The 16,757-nt window shown below is 55.7% G+C and overlaps 1 protein-coding gene across 8 annotated transcripts in view; it reads right to left on the bottom strand.

Moving 5' to 3' along the window:
* Positions 1 to 2,801: 2,801 nt before the first annotated feature.
* Positions 2,802 to 16,757, bottom strand: part of SFXN5 (sideroflexin 5) — a 117,391-nt gene continuing 103,435 nt past the window's right edge. For all 8 annotated transcript variants that reach the window (XM_086700855.1, XM_086700851.1, XM_025932407.2 and 5 more), the window contains one exon: positions 2,802 to 5,947. In XM_086700855.1, the coding sequence (XP_086556981.1) occupies positions 5,870 to 5,947 (78 nt within the window). In that variant the 3' untranslated portion in view covers positions 2,802 to 5,869. The remainder of the gene's footprint in view (positions 5,948 to 16,757) is intronic.

Below are 16,757 nucleotides of genomic sequence, written 5' to 3'. Positions count from 1 at the left end.
TGTGTTCGTCTGTGTCCAAACTTCCTCTTCTTACAGGGTCACCAGTCGTATTGCATTAGGACCCACCCACCTGAGCTCGTTTTACTTTAATAACCTCCTTAAAGACCCTACCTCTGAATACAGTCGCATTCTGAGGTATGGGGGATCGGGGCTTCAACGTGTGAATTTGGGGGGACACAGTTCAGTCCATAACACCCTTCTTATGGCTGAGCTTTTTAGCAGTCTCCTGTCTTGGGCCAGGCCTCAGAGGTGGGGGTTCCTGGAGGTTCTCTCCCAGGTCTTCCTGTTCTCACCCCACATAGTCCCCCTGGGTGGTTGCCACGGTCCCTTTAGCTCCAGGTGCTCAGTAAGTGGCTAACACGCCAAGCTACGTATCTAGTCTCCACCTGCTTCCTGAGCTCCCGACAAGCACATCCGGTTGTCCCGACACCTCGACTTGAGTACCTCACAGGGACCTCTAATAACTTGTGAAGCAGAAGGCCTGCAGATTTGTTCTTCCTTCTGTTCCTTAACTGAGAAACGGCACCACCATCCATGTCCTCGGCTGCCTAAGCCAGGAACCTGGGGCCATCTCTGACTTCTCTCGGCCACCCTCTCCACCACCAATCACCTAGAGCTGAGCAATCCTGAATCTCTTCATTCTCTCCATCACCTTCCCACCCCCTGGTCTAGGCTCCATCTTCCCTCACCTTGACTCTCCCCTGGTCTCACCAGCAGTCTTGCCTGTGTCTACGATACACTCCATTCTGTTGCCAGATGAATCCACTTCCCTACTTAAAGCCTCCAGTGGCTCCCAGCTGCCCCTTGCCCTGCAGCAGCTGGCCCACTTCTATTTCCAGCATCTTGTCTTGCCCCACCCCATTCCCTAATGCTGAGCTTCGTGCGGTTCACCCCTGGACTGAGTGAGGGCCCTGTTGTACTGCCCTTCGCTCTGCCATGCTGCCGTGTGGAGAGGAGAACGGGCTCGGGGGGCCAGGGGGCTGAGGGCAGCCTCCTTCCCTCATTTTCTCGATGAATTTGCATGGGGCACCTGGTGCCTCTGTCACTCATTTGTCTTCCTTCTCTTTCTCCTTCCTTCCCTTTACCCTTCCACAAGGCCCAGGGAACCGGGGTGAGGTGGGGCCCCAGATTCTTGCTCTGGTTGAGAAGATGTCCCTGTCAGGAAGGAGTCAGGCTCTGAGCTTAGATCAGGTTGCCAGCGGCTACCTCAGAGTGGGACGTGAGAAGTGAATGAACATTTTTCAGCCACTGCCCAGGAGACTCCTGGTACTGCAGGGAAGCAAGGGCACATGGGGGTTAGGCCTTTCGGGAGTGGCTGACACTTTTCTGTTTGAGGAGCTAATCAGCGGCAGGGGTATGGTGAGATGGCAGGAGCAGCAGCAGCTCTGGAAGACTGAGGGAGCTCCATTCTTCAGATTATCCCAGGTACCCCAGGGCCTTGAGAAAGAGTCACTCATCACTGTCCTCATCCCCTAGCATTCTGACTTTCCTTCTAATCATGGCCTGAGTGGGAGGAGGGAGGCCCTAGGGGCCAGCGGGTGGGGATGGGGCCAGGGAGGCCACATTCCTGGAGTGTTAATGATCTCCGGGCTGGGCAGGAGCTGAGCCCCCAAACCAGCTAAAAACAACAAACAGCTCCCAGGAGGGATTTGTGTCTGTCCTGAGAGTCAAGGATTTCCGCCCGGATGGGGGCTGTGGCCAGTGGGGCTGTTAGCAGAGAAATTCCCCAGAGACCAGAAGCCCCATGACCTAGAAGTATCACTTTGAGAACAGACCCCGCCCCCATCCCTTTCCTGCCCCCCCTCCCCAAGCCTCCTAGAGGGGCCCAGTGCACAGGTAAGGGGAGGCAGCCGTTCTCTTGACACCTGGCAGGCAAAAGTGAAGAGTCGGGGTGCATTCCTCACCTGGTCTCTCCGATCCTTACACCAGCCCAGCGAGTGATGCTTGTTCTTGACATTTTATAGCTAAAGACACCAAGGCTCTGTTGGAGAAGATGCTCCATAAACACCTGACCAAATTAATGGGTGAATAAAGGAAGTGACTGGCTAGAAGTCAAACACTCATGCTGGGGCCAAGCTGGGGCTGGCACCTGGGTTGACGTGACCCCAGCCGTGGACCTCACCTCTACAACATGGTCCCCCTGCCATGGGAGGCCATCAGCTTCTCCCTGCAGGGGCGGAAGATGCTTAGAGGTCCAGGAAAAGAGTTCAGGCCTCACTTCCCCAGGGAATCTGGGGGCTTCCTAGAAGAAGAGGGGCCAGAACTATTAGGAGGTGGCTGAGGCCTGGCCCCGAGAGACTGTGGGGAAGTTAGGAAGGGGCAGAATTCCTGGGGCTAGTGCCACACACACTGTGGATATTGGTACCTTTGTACTTGGCTCACATCTTTCCTCCCTATGAAGACTCTCTGGGCTCCCAGGCAGTCCAGAATGACCCTCCCACCAGCACTCCCCTCTGTGTCCCCCGGACAGCAACAGTATGAGATCTACCAACATCCCTATCTACTCAAGTGCCTTGCGGTGGGGTCTTAGTGAGTGCTCAGCAACTTTTCTGTAAAGGGGGGGTTCCTTCTGTAAAGTTCAACCCATGCCCTCTGTCCAACTTCCTGCCCTCACATGCTCTTCCATCCTTTCCTTTCCCCTTCCCTCTGGGCCTCCCAGACGGCCTGACCCTTCCTGGAGCCTGGGGTCTGCACCTTCCTCGGGGGGCTTCCCACAAAATCCTCAGGCAGCCCTGGCCTGTCCCCACTGTGTTTCTGTACCCCTATTGCTCCCACCCACAACCCACAAAGCCAAGCCCTGATGCTTTAAATCCATCATTTATTGCCCACAGCTCATTAGTATTACATAAATCACAGAGATTGAGAAATTTTCTGAGAAGGTTAAAAAGACACTGCAAAGTTCCCTTGGTGTGGCCAAGGCATATGTGCTCGTGCCTCACTCACACCTGGCCCGGGGCTGGAAGAGCACTTGCCCCTGTCCTCTGGCCCTTCTGCTCTCAGGACCCCACTCTTCTCCCAGGCCAGGCGCTCAGGACAGAAAACAAGCCAGCTCACAATCAGGAAGTAGAAAGGGGGCTATCAGCCACCTTGACCCAGCAGCCGTCTAGACATCTTGGGCTTTTGGCCCCTGCACCATCAGATTATTCTCCAGGATGGGAGAAGGAACATCCCCGAGCCTCAGAGAATGTTTGAAGTGACTAGAAGAAGGTGGGGGTGGGGGGTGGGGCAGTACACCAGGGCTAGAGAACCAGTTGTAGGTATGGCCTGGATTCTGGCGCAGCCGAACCAGCCACACCCTAGCTGTGGGACCTAGCTCAGCCTCCTCCCCAGTCATGAGCCAGTCTGCCCACGAGGCCTCCCTTCCTCTGGCCTCAGCAGAGTGGGTGATGGATATTGGCCAAAAGGTTTCCCTTATGGTGTTTTCTACAGCCGAGCCAGGGCTTATCTTATCAGCACGGCCACCGACCCTCTGTCACCATCACCCTGAGCTGTATTATACAGATCTTTTGCCAACCCCTTTCCAAGGAGGAGTCCCGTTAGCTCACCTGAAGTTGCATTTGGGAGCATGACCAGAAATCATCCAGGAGACAAAGTAAGTAGGTTATGAGATGACAAGGCCACAGGGCTGGGGCTGGGGTGGGGCTGGGCCAGGGCAGCCAGTCCAGAGAGGGAGCCGGAGAGACCCCATCTCTACCACATCTCCAGAAAGGGTGGGAGTGGGGCTGGGGTGGGCAGTTTTGGTCTCAAGGTAAAGTGCACACAAACAAGGTCCAATGAGAGGTGGGGTAGGGTGAGTTTGAAGAGAGCTTTTCAAAAGGGGACCCAGAAACACCCAGCCTGTCATTGGCACCGTCACATTATGGCAGGATTGGCTCAAAAATACTTGCCCCTTTTTCTCTGCTGTTCTGTTCTCCCTACCTGCTCTGTGTTCACCCCTTCCTGACTGGTAGGGGGGTGCTGCTCCTCAGGAGAGTGGGGGGCCCTCAGGGCAGCATTCTGCAGAAATAGCAGGGCCAGGCTGGGAGGTCCTCACAAGACAGCACGGGGTTCTGAGGGGGTACATGGTGCCAGTGCCTGTGGAAGACCCACCTTCCCACAACCACCCCTGCACAGAGGATGGTGAGAGCCGCCCATGGCCACAGCCTTGCTGCCCTGCACTAGTCTTTTCCTGCACATGCCTGTGTTCACCTCCAGCCAGGTCTCTCCCCAGGTGGAGTCACCAGGGAGGTGAGGAGGCCATGCGGCTGCATGTTGAGGGCTCCATTCCAGCTGGGCGCAGGTGAAGGGTACAATGGGGCCCATGCTTCCTCTTTGTTTGCCCTGTTCACCCTCACCTCGGGTCCTGCTGTCTTCTGCAGAGCCCCTGCAGGCCTCTCCTTTTCCTGGCTTGCCAATGGGAAGAGACAGGAGCCAGCAGCAAGTGGCCTCGGAGGCCGGTGCAGGGTGAGAGGTGGCACGTGGGTGTGGAGCCACACTTAGGCCCAGCCACCCACACTATCTCCTCCTTCAGAACTGAAAAGGGGCAAAGATCAAGTGTTCCCAGGATGTGGGTTCACATACAGAAAGTCAAGGTCTAGCTCCTGAGGCCATTCCCAAAGGGGCCTGCCCCTTTCCCAGTTCAGTGTCCACACTGGGGATGTGCCTGGGATGACCAGCATCTGAGCAGGACAGGCAAAGACGAGGTTAGCTGGAAGAGTCGGTGGGAACGCCCTGATCCAGTCCTCTGGTTCCGGATGGGGAGTAGAGGCTCAGAGAGGGGAGCAGACTTGTCCAAGGTCACACAGCCCATTGGTGCCACAGCCAGAGCCTGCAGTTCCTGTCTTGATGCTGACTCTCAGATTGGTACCTAGAAACCTGCCTCTGCACTCAGGCATAAGACCCTCCCACTCGGGAAGCAGTGGGATGGGGCAGGAAGCCTTGGGGCCTGAGAGCCCCCCAGATGGAGGTCGGTCCAGCTCCAGCTCCAGCCCCATCCTCAGCCCCACAGCCCAGCTTCCAGCCTGGTGACTAGAAGGAGGGTCACCCTGCAGAGGTCAAAGTGCAGGCCCACAATTCCAGCCAAACATCATTCCTTCTTGGGGCTTCTTGCCTGAAGCTGGGGCCTCGAATGGATCGGGATTCCATGAAGGGTGACCCCAGCCCCAGGCACTGGGCTTCGTGCAGAGGGATTGGTTCTGCAGGTTGTAGCATGGATGAAGGCCAGCCACACTCAGAGTCAACTGCCCACAGAATCTTCCAGAGGCTTCCAGTGCTTCTGACTCCCTGGGCCACCTCCTGAGGACCTCAGTCATAGCTGCTTCCTCCTGTGAGGTGTAGACTGCCTCCCCTACCCCCAGCCCAGCCCAGCCCAGCCCAGCCCAGCTCAGGGAGCCATTGGGCCCGGCCACCATAATGTCTTGAATCTACCAGCCCTTCTGCCAACCCAACCAGCCCCCTGGCCTATTCCTACTGCCACCACTGGTCCGCTGCCGCCACCTGGGCCACTGCAGCCAAGGCTCAGACTTGATTCAGATAAAAAACAAAAGAAAAAAAAACCCAAAGTATAAAAGGATCCTAAGTCTATCCCGTGGGCACTCTACAATTTTTCAGCTTCACAGATAATTGTGCTGAGTAGAGTTTTGACAACCCCACGTAAGGCCCAGAAATGCACTTGATTATTTCTTATAGGAAATGTGTCAGAATTCCTCACCCTTATGTTAACATGTGAATAGATTAGTCTCCCTACCACTGTGGGTCCAGTGCTCCCCCAGGTGGCCCAGGACCGGTGGGATCAGCTTGCCCCTCCCTGCAGGTGCAGCCGGGAGATTCCTTCCCGCCCCCGGCTCCCCGGCCTGGATAGCACTCCATCCCCAGGCCGGCCGGCCACCACTCACAGCCCCTTGTTGTATACCACCGTCCGACTACTCGTGGCCTGGGCAATTTCAGGCTCTAACTGGGACGTCTCGATCTGAGGAGAGAGTGAGAACAGAGAAGAAAGGTGAGGGGGGACGGGTGAGTGTGGAGGCTGGGAGTAGCACTAAGCCTACCCTGGTGCCCAAAGTTCTCCCCGCCTGCCGCCTACTGACACATCCTCCTTTACCGCCCTCCTGCCACAGTATCCCTTCCTGGCTCGGTCTTGTGTCTTCCTCTGACGGTGTGTCCGTGCAGGTGAACGTCCCACACTCTGACCTCCTCATCTCCCAGGGCCCAGTCTGCTTCGTGGCACACACCCACTCCCACACCCACCCTGGACCTGGTCCCCACCCAGGGCTGCTCCACCCACACTCCTGAAATCCAAACTCAACCTTCTTGGACTCCACAGTCCTTATCCTTCCAGCACCCCACACACTATCCCTATCTGTTTTTAGACATCGAAGACCTCAAGCCCCAGACTCCCTACAGCTCAGTCTTCACACCTACCCACTCCAACCCGGACACCAGGGGCTGTCGCTCCAGCCACTCTCTAGCCCAAAGGTCCTTCCAGCTCTGACTGGCAGAGGCCCAGGTTTACAGGAACTCAACCATGCTCTTGAACCTGACTTTGCTGGGCCCCCACAGTGACCAGCAACCCGCCTCCTCCCAGCCACTTTGCCCAGTCAGCTCCTTCCCTCATTCTCCACAGGGGCCACCTTAAACCTTCTCCGCCCTCCTTAGTCACTCTGCCCTCAGCCCCCCACTCTTCCTGAGCAGAAGAGCCTTCTTCCTACTTCAGAGAAAAAGCAGAAGACAACAGAAGAAGCCCCTCGGCATCCCCCCATCAAACCCATGAACTACCTGTCCACGCTGCTCCGCACCTGCCCCCATGCCACCCCTCCCCTCAGAAGGCAGAACCTCCCGGGGTCCATCTCCCCCATGCCTACTCCGGGAGCCCACTCCCAGACTCTCCTGCTGTCTCCCACCTTCACAGTCCACTGACTCTCGACCATCAGCGTTTCAACACTGACAAGAACTTCTCATCTGATAAACTGTCCCGTTAACCCCACGTCACGCTCCAGCTACCGCCTGGTCTCTCTCCTCCCCCACAACCAAATTTCTTTAAGGCACTGTCTCAGGTGGCCTTCTCCACCTCTTCACCTCCCACTGACTTTTCAACCCACAGCAAATCTGGTTTCTGTTCCCACCACAATCCACAAAAATCCTTCTCTCCCAAGTCACTGCCACCCTGCACTTTGTGACATCCACTGGACACTTCTCAGGGTCACCGGGGGCTTCGTCTGGCTGGGCCCTCTTCCCTGCACAAGCCCTGGGGTGATTCCACCCTCCCGGGGACTCCCCAGATCTGCGGGTTCTCCAGCCATGTTTCTGCCCTGAGTCCTGGGCACGCAGGGGCTGTCTACTGGACCTTTTCAGGGATGTCTCACAGGCACTTGAACTCAACCCTAAAATCGAAATCGGGATTGAAGTCACCATCTGCCCCTGTCCCAACCCGGCTCCCCACACCGTCATCCAGTGATGCTCTGGCACCACCTCACCTCCTCTTTCCTTCCTTCCCCTCAAGTCTCCGTCTACCCCCACCTCAGACAGTACGAGCCTTCCCAACCACAAGTTTGGGCACCCCTCTCGTCCTCATAAAATGGCTCAATAACCCCACTGTCCTCAGGGAACAGTCTCGACTCCTGCGCTATTCAGCCCCTGCCTAGCCTCGCCCTGCGCCTGGGGCTGGAGGCACCGCACACGCCTACTTATTGCCATGCCTCAGATACCGGGCTTTCCCCACCCTGGTTCTTTGCCTGAACTGCCCCTCTGTCACCGCCTCTCTCCACCCCCCTTGCCGGGCTCCTCCTTGGGCTTATCTTCCACATCTCAGTTTTAGACATCTTCCCTCCTCCAGCCTGGGTGTGGCCACTTCCTGGGACCCCCCACAGCTTCTGGCACTTTTTGCATCTCAGTTGTATCACTTGTTTCTGAGGTTGACCGTCCACTCGTCTTCCCCCTCTCCACTTTAGACTGCAGGCTCCACAAGGCAGCAAACGTGATGTGCGATCGTGTTCGTCCCTGCACCCTCAAGGCCCACTGCCAGTGCACAGGAGGTATTCAGTAAGTGTTGAATAAATGAATGGAAAGAAGGGAGGCAGAAGGCTCTGGGAAATAAGGTCCCCCTGGAGGCTCTACAGCAGCCCAGATGTTGGTCTGCAGCTCCAGGGACTTAGCCAGTAAGGATGCCTGAGGGAACCTGAAAGGGAGGTGCTACTTCAGTGAGGGGGGCCTCGGCGTGATCTCCACCCTAGGCAGAGTCAAGGAAGTGCCGGGCCTTTGTGGCTTGGTTCAGCCGAACCTGGTCCCAGGTACCTGCTGTATGTCAAGACAGGGCAACCCTGAGAAGTATGCAGAAGGCGCCATAGACCAGCCCTGCCTTCAAAGAACTCGGTCATGGCCAGACCGGGCATGTCAGAGGCCAAGAAGGAGGGAGTTCAGTGTGGACTAGAGCCAGTGGGCATAGTGGAGTTTCTGGGGAAGGGGAACCCTTCCCCTGTGGTCCACGGTACCCCCATACCCAGGCTCTGGCCACTGAAGAGGGCCAAAGAGACAAGAGCTAGGCTCAGGGCCCAGGCCTCTTCCCCACCCCCTCTCCTCAAGCCACCTCTTCCCTCCCCACCCCTGCCGGCCTCCGTGTCCCCTCCACCTCACCAGCTCCCCTCGTCCCCATGCTGCCACTGACACAATGCACAGCGCCCACGCTTAAAAATCTAAATGCTTTTGAAAATGTTTAACCTAGTTAGACAAATTAGCAAAAATTTGTGCAAAACAATTTAGGTATTTAAAATATTCAATGTTTTTAAAAAACTGGAAAACTGTTCTTAGCTTTCAGCTGCAAAAACCAACAAAATATAACATCCCAGCAATCTTACCATGAGGTGTAACATAACCCTTCGGGAAAGCTGTTAAACAGCTACTGAGGCATCCTGGGAAATAGCACTTCATTTATTCAAATGCACATATGTCAGGCTTTTGCACCATATGTCATTCCAAGCTATTTACAGTAATAATTAAATCTTAATCAACGTTTAACCTCTGTAAAATGTTTGAAGAATCCTAATCACCCTTCAGACTGCACTAATGAAGGAGAAATATATAAACATAAAAGGAAAATGATGCACAGATATCACACTGGAAAGAACAGTAATTGCAAAATTGTATTTCTTTTAAATATAATCAGTAAATGATGTAAAGTAAGCCAAGGAGTATTTTAAGTTAAGACATCTTGGATGTCAGAGGTGTGAGCAGCTAATTTTGTTCTGCTACCCATAACAGATGTAGCATATTTTATTTTAGTGCCATTATTAGCAACTTCCCATGCCGGCTTTCACTGAAGCACCGAGGCCCGCATTAAAATCGGAGAGGCTGCTCACCACCGCGGTGGAGGACCACGGCCGGGGCCACGGCCCACTCGACCCGCTCCCTGGAGGGTGCCGGCCTGGGTGCAGACCAAGGCCTCATCCTCCCCGCGGGGGCTGTCCCTGACTCAGGTCCCCCAGGCTCCTCGCTGTGCCGAGGGCAGCAGGTAGAAGGGATGCAGGGGGGGAGATGCGGGCAGTGGAAAGGCTCTGGGGAGGGGTAGCTGGTTGAGGTACTCAGGAGCAGAGGCTCGGGGACAGAGTGGCCTTCGGGGCTTTTTCTCTCATTTCACATTAACCAGCCCTCACGTCAGACGTTTATGGCTGTCAACTCCATACACCAGGGCTGGGCACAGAGAGATGGACAGGTGAGATGGACAGTCTATCTCATCCATGCCCTTGAGTAGCTCACAGTCTAGGGGAGGAGTCATCTATGAAAGCACATGGATCCCAGAGAGACAAGGTGCCATGGTAACTGGGGAGGGGGTGGGGGTTACCACGTATTGATGAAAGGAATAAGGAAGAAAGACTTCTCAGAGGAGGTAGGCTGGGAATAAAATGGAGGATTTTGATAAGAGAGGGCAGGAAAAGCATTGGCGGGCCAGCACGGCCCGTTTGGTGTGGGCAACGTTGGGCATGTAGGGAATGCGGCAGGACGTGGAGGTGGGGCTGGGACGGGCAGGCCCTTATGGGCCACACGAACGTGTCAGTGTGGGCCATGGGGAGCCACGGGAGGATTCTGAGTGGGGGTGGGCCATGATCCAGACTCCATTTTAGAAATGTTTCTCTGGTGGCGGTGGATGTGGAGGATGGATCGGAGGGTAAGTGAGGGGGCAGCTGTGGGAATAAGAGAGAGGTGCCAGGTCCTGCCCTATGATGCTGCCGGCGGGGCTGTGAGGAGGGTGGCACTGAATCCTTTCTGAAGAGAAACCCATAGGAGTTGATGACCAATCCCATGTGGGGGTGAGAGGGAGGTGTCGAGGATGACTGTGCGTTGGATGACTCCTAATTCTAGCTCGGGAGCTGGGGTGGCTGGTGACGCCGTTCTCAGAGGCAGGGAATGCGGGAGGGGGACGGGTCAGGGTGGGAGGGTGACAGGCTCAGGCTTGGTCATGTTGAGTTCCCTAGGCAGAGAGGCCAGGGAGGCAGACAGCGCACAGGTTCGGGGGCTCTGGGCAGGGGTCTGGGTGGGAGAGCAAACCCAGGATGTGCAAGCACAGCCGGAGGCCCCAGGGTGGGGGAACTTGCCCAGAAGAACAGATGGAAGGGGAGGGCACCAGGCCTGGAGAACAGGCAAATTTGAGGGGCGGCTGAAGGGAACAAGCCCATGATGGTGGCCTTGAGGGACCAGCCCAAGGAGCAGAAGCAGTGACGGGGTGCCAAGGCACCAGGCAGCATGGATACCAGGCACAGATTTCTGAGTGGTCCCAATGAGGACTGAAAGGCTTCAGTCTTCACAATGGGATTTGGTGACCTCTGGAGTCCAGATTTCCTACCCCCAACTCAGCGCTGACCCCAGGCACAGACTCTCACTTCCATCCTGGGCCACTTCAACTGGCTGTCCATTAAGACTCCTCTAGCCTTGGCTGGGGCTGGGGCAATGGCAGATCTCAGAGGCGTCGGGACCACTGGGGATCTTTACCGCTGGGCCTCAGCGGGAGGCCCCCACAGGGAAGACCCCTATGCCGTTTGAAGATCACCTCTCTGAGGTGTGGGGGTCCTGGGTCTCGTCCACAGCTATCACATCCAGGGCTCTGCTGGTAAATGGATGTGATTCAGATACAGAGTGCCCTGCTGCTGCCCCAACCAGAGACAGAGACAAAGGGCTGTGCTGTTGTTTTGGGGGCACCCCTGCTGCTCAGGATGGGGGGGCTGATGGATAAGAAGCAGAAGCTGGCTTTATGTGCCATGTGGGCAGCAGATCAAATGGTGTGTTGGCCACAGAGGTTCATGGGTGGGTTGTGGAGTGAGGGAGTTGCCAAGGCCTGGTAAGGGGAATGGGTGCAGCAAGAGGGGTCACCAGTACCAACCCAGTAAAGGCTTGATGGCCCAGGGTAGTGGGCTGAGAGCAGGGCTTGGTTCTGACCTCAACAAGCTCTGAGGGGATTCATACAAGGAGAATGGGATGAGGAGAAAGGGGGCTGGGCAAGAAGTGGCCATAGGGAGGAGGGGTGACCTAGTTCCAGGCTGGCCTCAGGGGGCAGGCAAGAGCCCCTGGCTCCCTCTCTTCATCTGGTAGACACCTCTCCAGGTACCTGACAGCCAGTTAGCAGGGGATGGGGAGCCAGAGCCCTGCAGGGTGGGGGCTGCAGGGACCAGTGAGAGAGCTGAAGTTTTATCAGCTGTCTGATAGTCCCCCACAAGCCCCAGAACTGGCGGTGCCAGGAGGCCGTGGGCCTGCTGGACACACACCCGCCCTGCCCAAGAGAGTGCTGCCCAGCCACTGTTCCCTGACCCTGTGGTACAACCTGCACCCTGGCTCCCAGAGAGCCTCATCCAGATGCCCCACCCAGCCAGACCCTGCTGCCCCTCACAGCAGATAGTCCCTAACTTTTAGTTGCATTGAAAGTCGGAGGCAGGAAACATGAATCATCATGTCCAGAAACCCCCAGCCCCCCTGAGCACCCCAAGGCCCAGCTGGCCCCACAGTCCCCTAGAGCAGCCTGACTGGGTCTTCCTTGGTGGTGCAGGAAGGGTTAACCCTGAGCTATCTGCCTCTGTCTCCCGGCTCATTATGGGTGGGGGGCCCGAGTCAGGAATGCATTTGGGGCCACCGCTGCCTCTGCAGCCTGGGAGCACACACACCTGCAGCCAGGCCGGCGGATAGTTTACATATTTGAACCTGGAGCTAAGGTGCCCAGACACAAACAGGAAACTGGATCCCTGGCCTGTGCCCCATTCTCAGGGGCTTTTACCTACTACAAAGAACTTCCTCCTCCTTGCCTTTCTTCTGGTGGCTTTTCTGCCTCCTTTTCAAAGGCATGGGGCTGGGGGGGCGGGGTGTTCAGTGTGACCCTGTGACATGGCTCAAAGCTGCCTCCTGCTCCTGGCCAGGGTTCTGGGCTTCTGAGCATCTGCAGGTGGTGCTGACATTGACATGGGGTCCAGTGCCCAGGCCGGCACCTGACTGACCCTGTGTGTCTGACGCCTCTTTCCGGTCTAGCACGTAAGGGGCAGCACACCCCACGCTCTCTCTTCAGGGCTGAGCAGGCCTCAGGTCCTGCTTAGGCACACAAGTCCAGGCCCCATCTTTTGTGAAGCTGTCCCGAGTGTCCTAGAGGGCAGAGGTGTTAGGACAGCACTGGAGAGCAGCTGAGGCTTGAGCCTAGACCCTGTGGGTCAGGCCTATGGTTGCTGGCTTTTGGCTCCCGCTGCTTTCCCAGTGAATGTCAGATTCCTTGGCTGGATGCTAAAGGCCTTCTGGGACCTTCTCCAGGTTTCTCACCTACTGGCTGCTCTCCATTTCTAGTACACTGTATGTTTAGCCTTTGAGGCCCAAGTCTAGCTATATCTTAATCCTCTAAGGCTGCCTCCTCCAGGAAGCCTCCCCTGATCTTCTCAAACCAAATCCATTGCCCCTTGCATTTATTTCCATCTCCATCACATCCCCAGTTGCAGGCAATTTGTTCTCTAATCATCTATGAACACAGCAGTCCCCCACCTCACCCAAGTTCAAGCCGGTAGGTCCTTGGCAGAAGTTGAATCAAACTGAACTGAAGGTCCCCAAGTGTAGGGATCCCGTCTATACTCTTCCATCTCCCCTGTGCAATGTGCACCCAGTGGAGGCTCAGACCCCCTCCCCATTTTGGGGCTTTGTACTGTTCCTGGGTGCCCCCTGGTGGATCAATCTCAGAATCCTTCTCTGTCCTCCATCTTCTCAGCTTCAAGGCCTCAGTTTCCCCATATGTGTGGTGGGAAGATTTTCTACTTCCTGGGACTGACATGAGGATAATATCAAGAAACAGGTGAGAGAGTTCTTTGGAAACTTGGAAAATCCATGTGATGCTGCATAAGGAAGGAAGGACTCCATGGCTATCCTAGAGCCTAGGCCCAGTCTTGTTCACGGGTGTCTCCTCATGGCTCACAAGGCTGAGCCCTTGCTTGTGCACAGGCCAGGCATGTTCTATGCTTCGCACATATTGATGCTTTTAATCCTCTCAGCGGAAGCTTTGCACAACCAAGCCTCCTCCCTCCCTGTCCTGAATTCAGCTAGGCTTTCTAGAAGGTCCTAGAAAGAACCAGGAGGGACAGGCTGAGAGGTGGCCCTGCTGGAGGATGTCACTGGGGCATGTGTGTGCATGTTCATGTGTGTGCTTGTGTGTGGGCCTGTGTGCACATGCAGGTTTGGGCTGGGGGTGTGGGGAACAGGCAACGTGACAGGTGGCGTTGGCGTTCCTGGGCTCTGAGTGGCTTTGCCATTCCCATCCGTCCCTCCTGGGGGGTCCTGTGGGCAAACTCCAAGAAAGCAGCGGGCGGGGAGGCGGCAGATTTCTGACGGCAAAAATAGCCCGCTTTGGAGTTCAGTAGAGACTGATTAAACCAGTAAATGAGAAAAACCCCAAACAAACAACTCCAAGGAAAGTGGGAGATGGATTTGAGATTAGAGGGAAGAGGCCTCTGCTCTGGGAGAAGGTGAATGTCTGTGGACTCAGGAGGGACACAATGCCCTCTAGACGTTGCCTCTGGCCTCATAACAGCACTGCAAAAGCAAGAGAAACAGGAACCGGGGTAAGCCCAGATGAGCCACACTCTGTATTAGGTGTTGATAAAGAGCTCTATTTCTCAGCCCTAGGAACATCCTTAGTGTTGAAAGAGGGAGAAAGGACTATTGTCTCGAGGTAGTAGATGGGACACAGGAAACACATGTCACCGAAGTCTACCTATGTGAGGTGAGACAGATCCTAGTGTGGCTCATCAGAGAGGACTTCCTGGAGGAGCGGTCATTTCTAGAACAGCCTGAATGTAGACCTGAGCTCATTCCCAATTCTTCCCCATTCTTGGTTGGGCATTCAAATGCTTTCCCAAGAAAAAGAGAAAGAGAGGGGAAAGAGAGGCAAGCTGGGGTAGATATTTGCTTCTGGTAAGTCACAGCTTCCAGCCAAGCTGGTTCGTGAAAACTACCATTTTCCTCAGAGCTGCTGATGGGGAGAGAGGTGGTAGAGGTTTTGCTGCCGGTGGGGTCACCCATATTCTCTTCCCAGACAGGGAGGGGGTAGGGAATGAGAAGGGGGTGGCTGAACTTGACACTCAGGTACCTCATCTACAGCATGGATGTGGCCTCTAAGAGTCACCCTCTGGGGCCAGGGTGACTTGTGGTTTGTGAGTGGTATGAGGATGTGACGAGGGCCTTAGCCTTCTTCAGAACATGCCTTCTTCTAGTGCCCCGGACCCTCTAAGGCTGAGGAGAGGAGAGGGTAGGCTGAGTGGGGGTGGGGTTGGCAGGGCTGACATGGGAGGCTCTGAGCAGGAAGCCTTGAGGGCCTCTGATGATGTCTTTTCTTCCAGTCAAGGTGTTTGGCAGAAGCTGGAGGGGCAGGGGAAGGTGGGAAGTCCTCTGCTGAGCTGTCAGGCAAGGCCAACGAGCAAAGGCCAACCAACCAGCAACTGCAGGGCATGCCAACAGAGCAAACAGGTGCTCGATACTGGTGAACCTGACTCCTTGCCTCCCACCTGGCATGTGGTGCAGGGAAAAGAGATGCACACACATTTAGAGAGCCCCCTAGCCCTATGGAAGAGCCCAGGGTTCTCTCCTTCACCCGCAGCCAGCCAGAGGCGCATAGCCCATCTTTTCTGTGCCCCCACTCCAGTCCCTATTGCTGCTGGGAGGCCAGAAGAGTCAAGTGAGGGTCCAGGGGCCACAAGGCAAGTTCCCAGGAAGGCCAGGCTCTGCCCATTAGCCATTTGGCAGCATTCTTGAGCCACACCAGGCCCTCGGAGGTGGCTCTCAGAGGGCACACTCGTGCTGCAGACAAGACACCTGAGGGTTAAATGGGGTCAGCATCTGACTCAAGATTGCATGGCCTGCTGTCAGCTCTTCAAACTCCAGAACAAGGGCCTGGTCTAATGGTTTCGCTTCCAGAATCCTAATGGGCAGAGCCATGAAGAAACATAGTTCCACCACTCTATGGCTGGGGAAACTGAGGTCTTTGAGGTTAAGACCAAGGTCATATGGATAGTTGAGGCTGAGGGATGCCAGCCTCTGCCTCTGGAGGAGGGTGGGCCTGGGGGATGTGGGGTGACCGCCAGCCCCAATCCCACCTATGGACAGGGCAGAGCTCTTAGTGGCCTCTATTCCCTAATGCCTCACTCATCCACAGAAAAGCCCTACCTTTTCCTGTGGACACATTTCAACCTCACCAAATCAGCTAATTATTGACAGTTGGTGAAGAGGAGATTTCACTTTTTCCTCCTGTTAAACTGCTCCTAATTAGTTCCCTGTTACCACGGCTGGCTCGCCCGCCCGCCGCCCGCCCGTTCACGCAGTAATCCCGCTGCACAGTGCCTCATTAACCTTTTGCTCCTCTCCTGCCGCCTGCCAACAAGATGAAGACAAAAACAGATTGTCAAACAATGGCTCCGGCTCGTATGTGCAGCCCTGTTCCCCAGCCCCCGAGCTCCCAAGGGAATAGTGGGGAAAAGCGAGGGGAATGGGGTTGAGGGGGGGGTGGCCGAAGCCGGAGAGGAATTGAGGAAGGGAGAAAGAGGCACAAAGACAGAGAGACAGAAACAGGCAGGGACACGGGGAGAGGACTTGGCCAAGGTACTGCTTCTTGCTCCAAGGAGACATGAGGTTCATTAAATGGGATTGGAAACTCTCCCAGGTGGGGAATGCTGGCTGTCAGAGTTGGAGGGACATTCACCATCCCCTGGTCCAGCCTCTTGTGGCAGCAATGGCTGCGGGCATGAAGACTGGACCCTGGACATCTCCCTCTAGGGACCCGGGCCGCAGGCACAGAGAGTGTGTGTGTGTGTGTGTGTGTGTGTGTGTGTGTGTGTGTTTATGCACGTGTGTGTCTGGGGGAGGACAGAGATGACCACATTTGCTGGAACCCAGAGCCCCAATCTACAGAGAGGACTGTAGGGTGGCCAGACAGGCCATCACAAATCAGGCCCCACATGCCATGGTGGCCTCCACAATCCATGTGACCTTGAGTTGCCTCTGGGAAAGCCCCAGCACAGTCCTCTGCTTTATTTTCATGTTACTACACCACCACCTGACATTTGTTGTTCACTGGGTTTCTGCCCATCCCATCAGAATGGAGGCTGTCTGATACCAGGGGGCTATGACATGATTCTCATAATTACAAGAGGAAGGGAAAAGCAACCCAGCATCTATGGGGTGGGAAACAGAATCTAGGTGTGGATGGGTCCATGCCTGGGCACAGCCTGACTGAGACAGTCTTGTCCAGTGCCTCACAGCCCTAATCTACAGGTCACAGGGTC

This window comes from Puma concolor, chromosome A3, assembly GCF_028749965.1.
Source record: "Puma concolor isolate L17-30 chromosome A3, mPumCon1.1.hap2, whole genome shotgun sequence".
Lineage (NCBI taxonomy): Eukaryota > Metazoa > Chordata > Mammalia > Carnivora > Felidae > Puma > Puma concolor.
The sequence above is the reverse complement of the archived record's forward strand: the minus strand, read 5'-3'. Positions and strand labels throughout refer to the sequence as shown.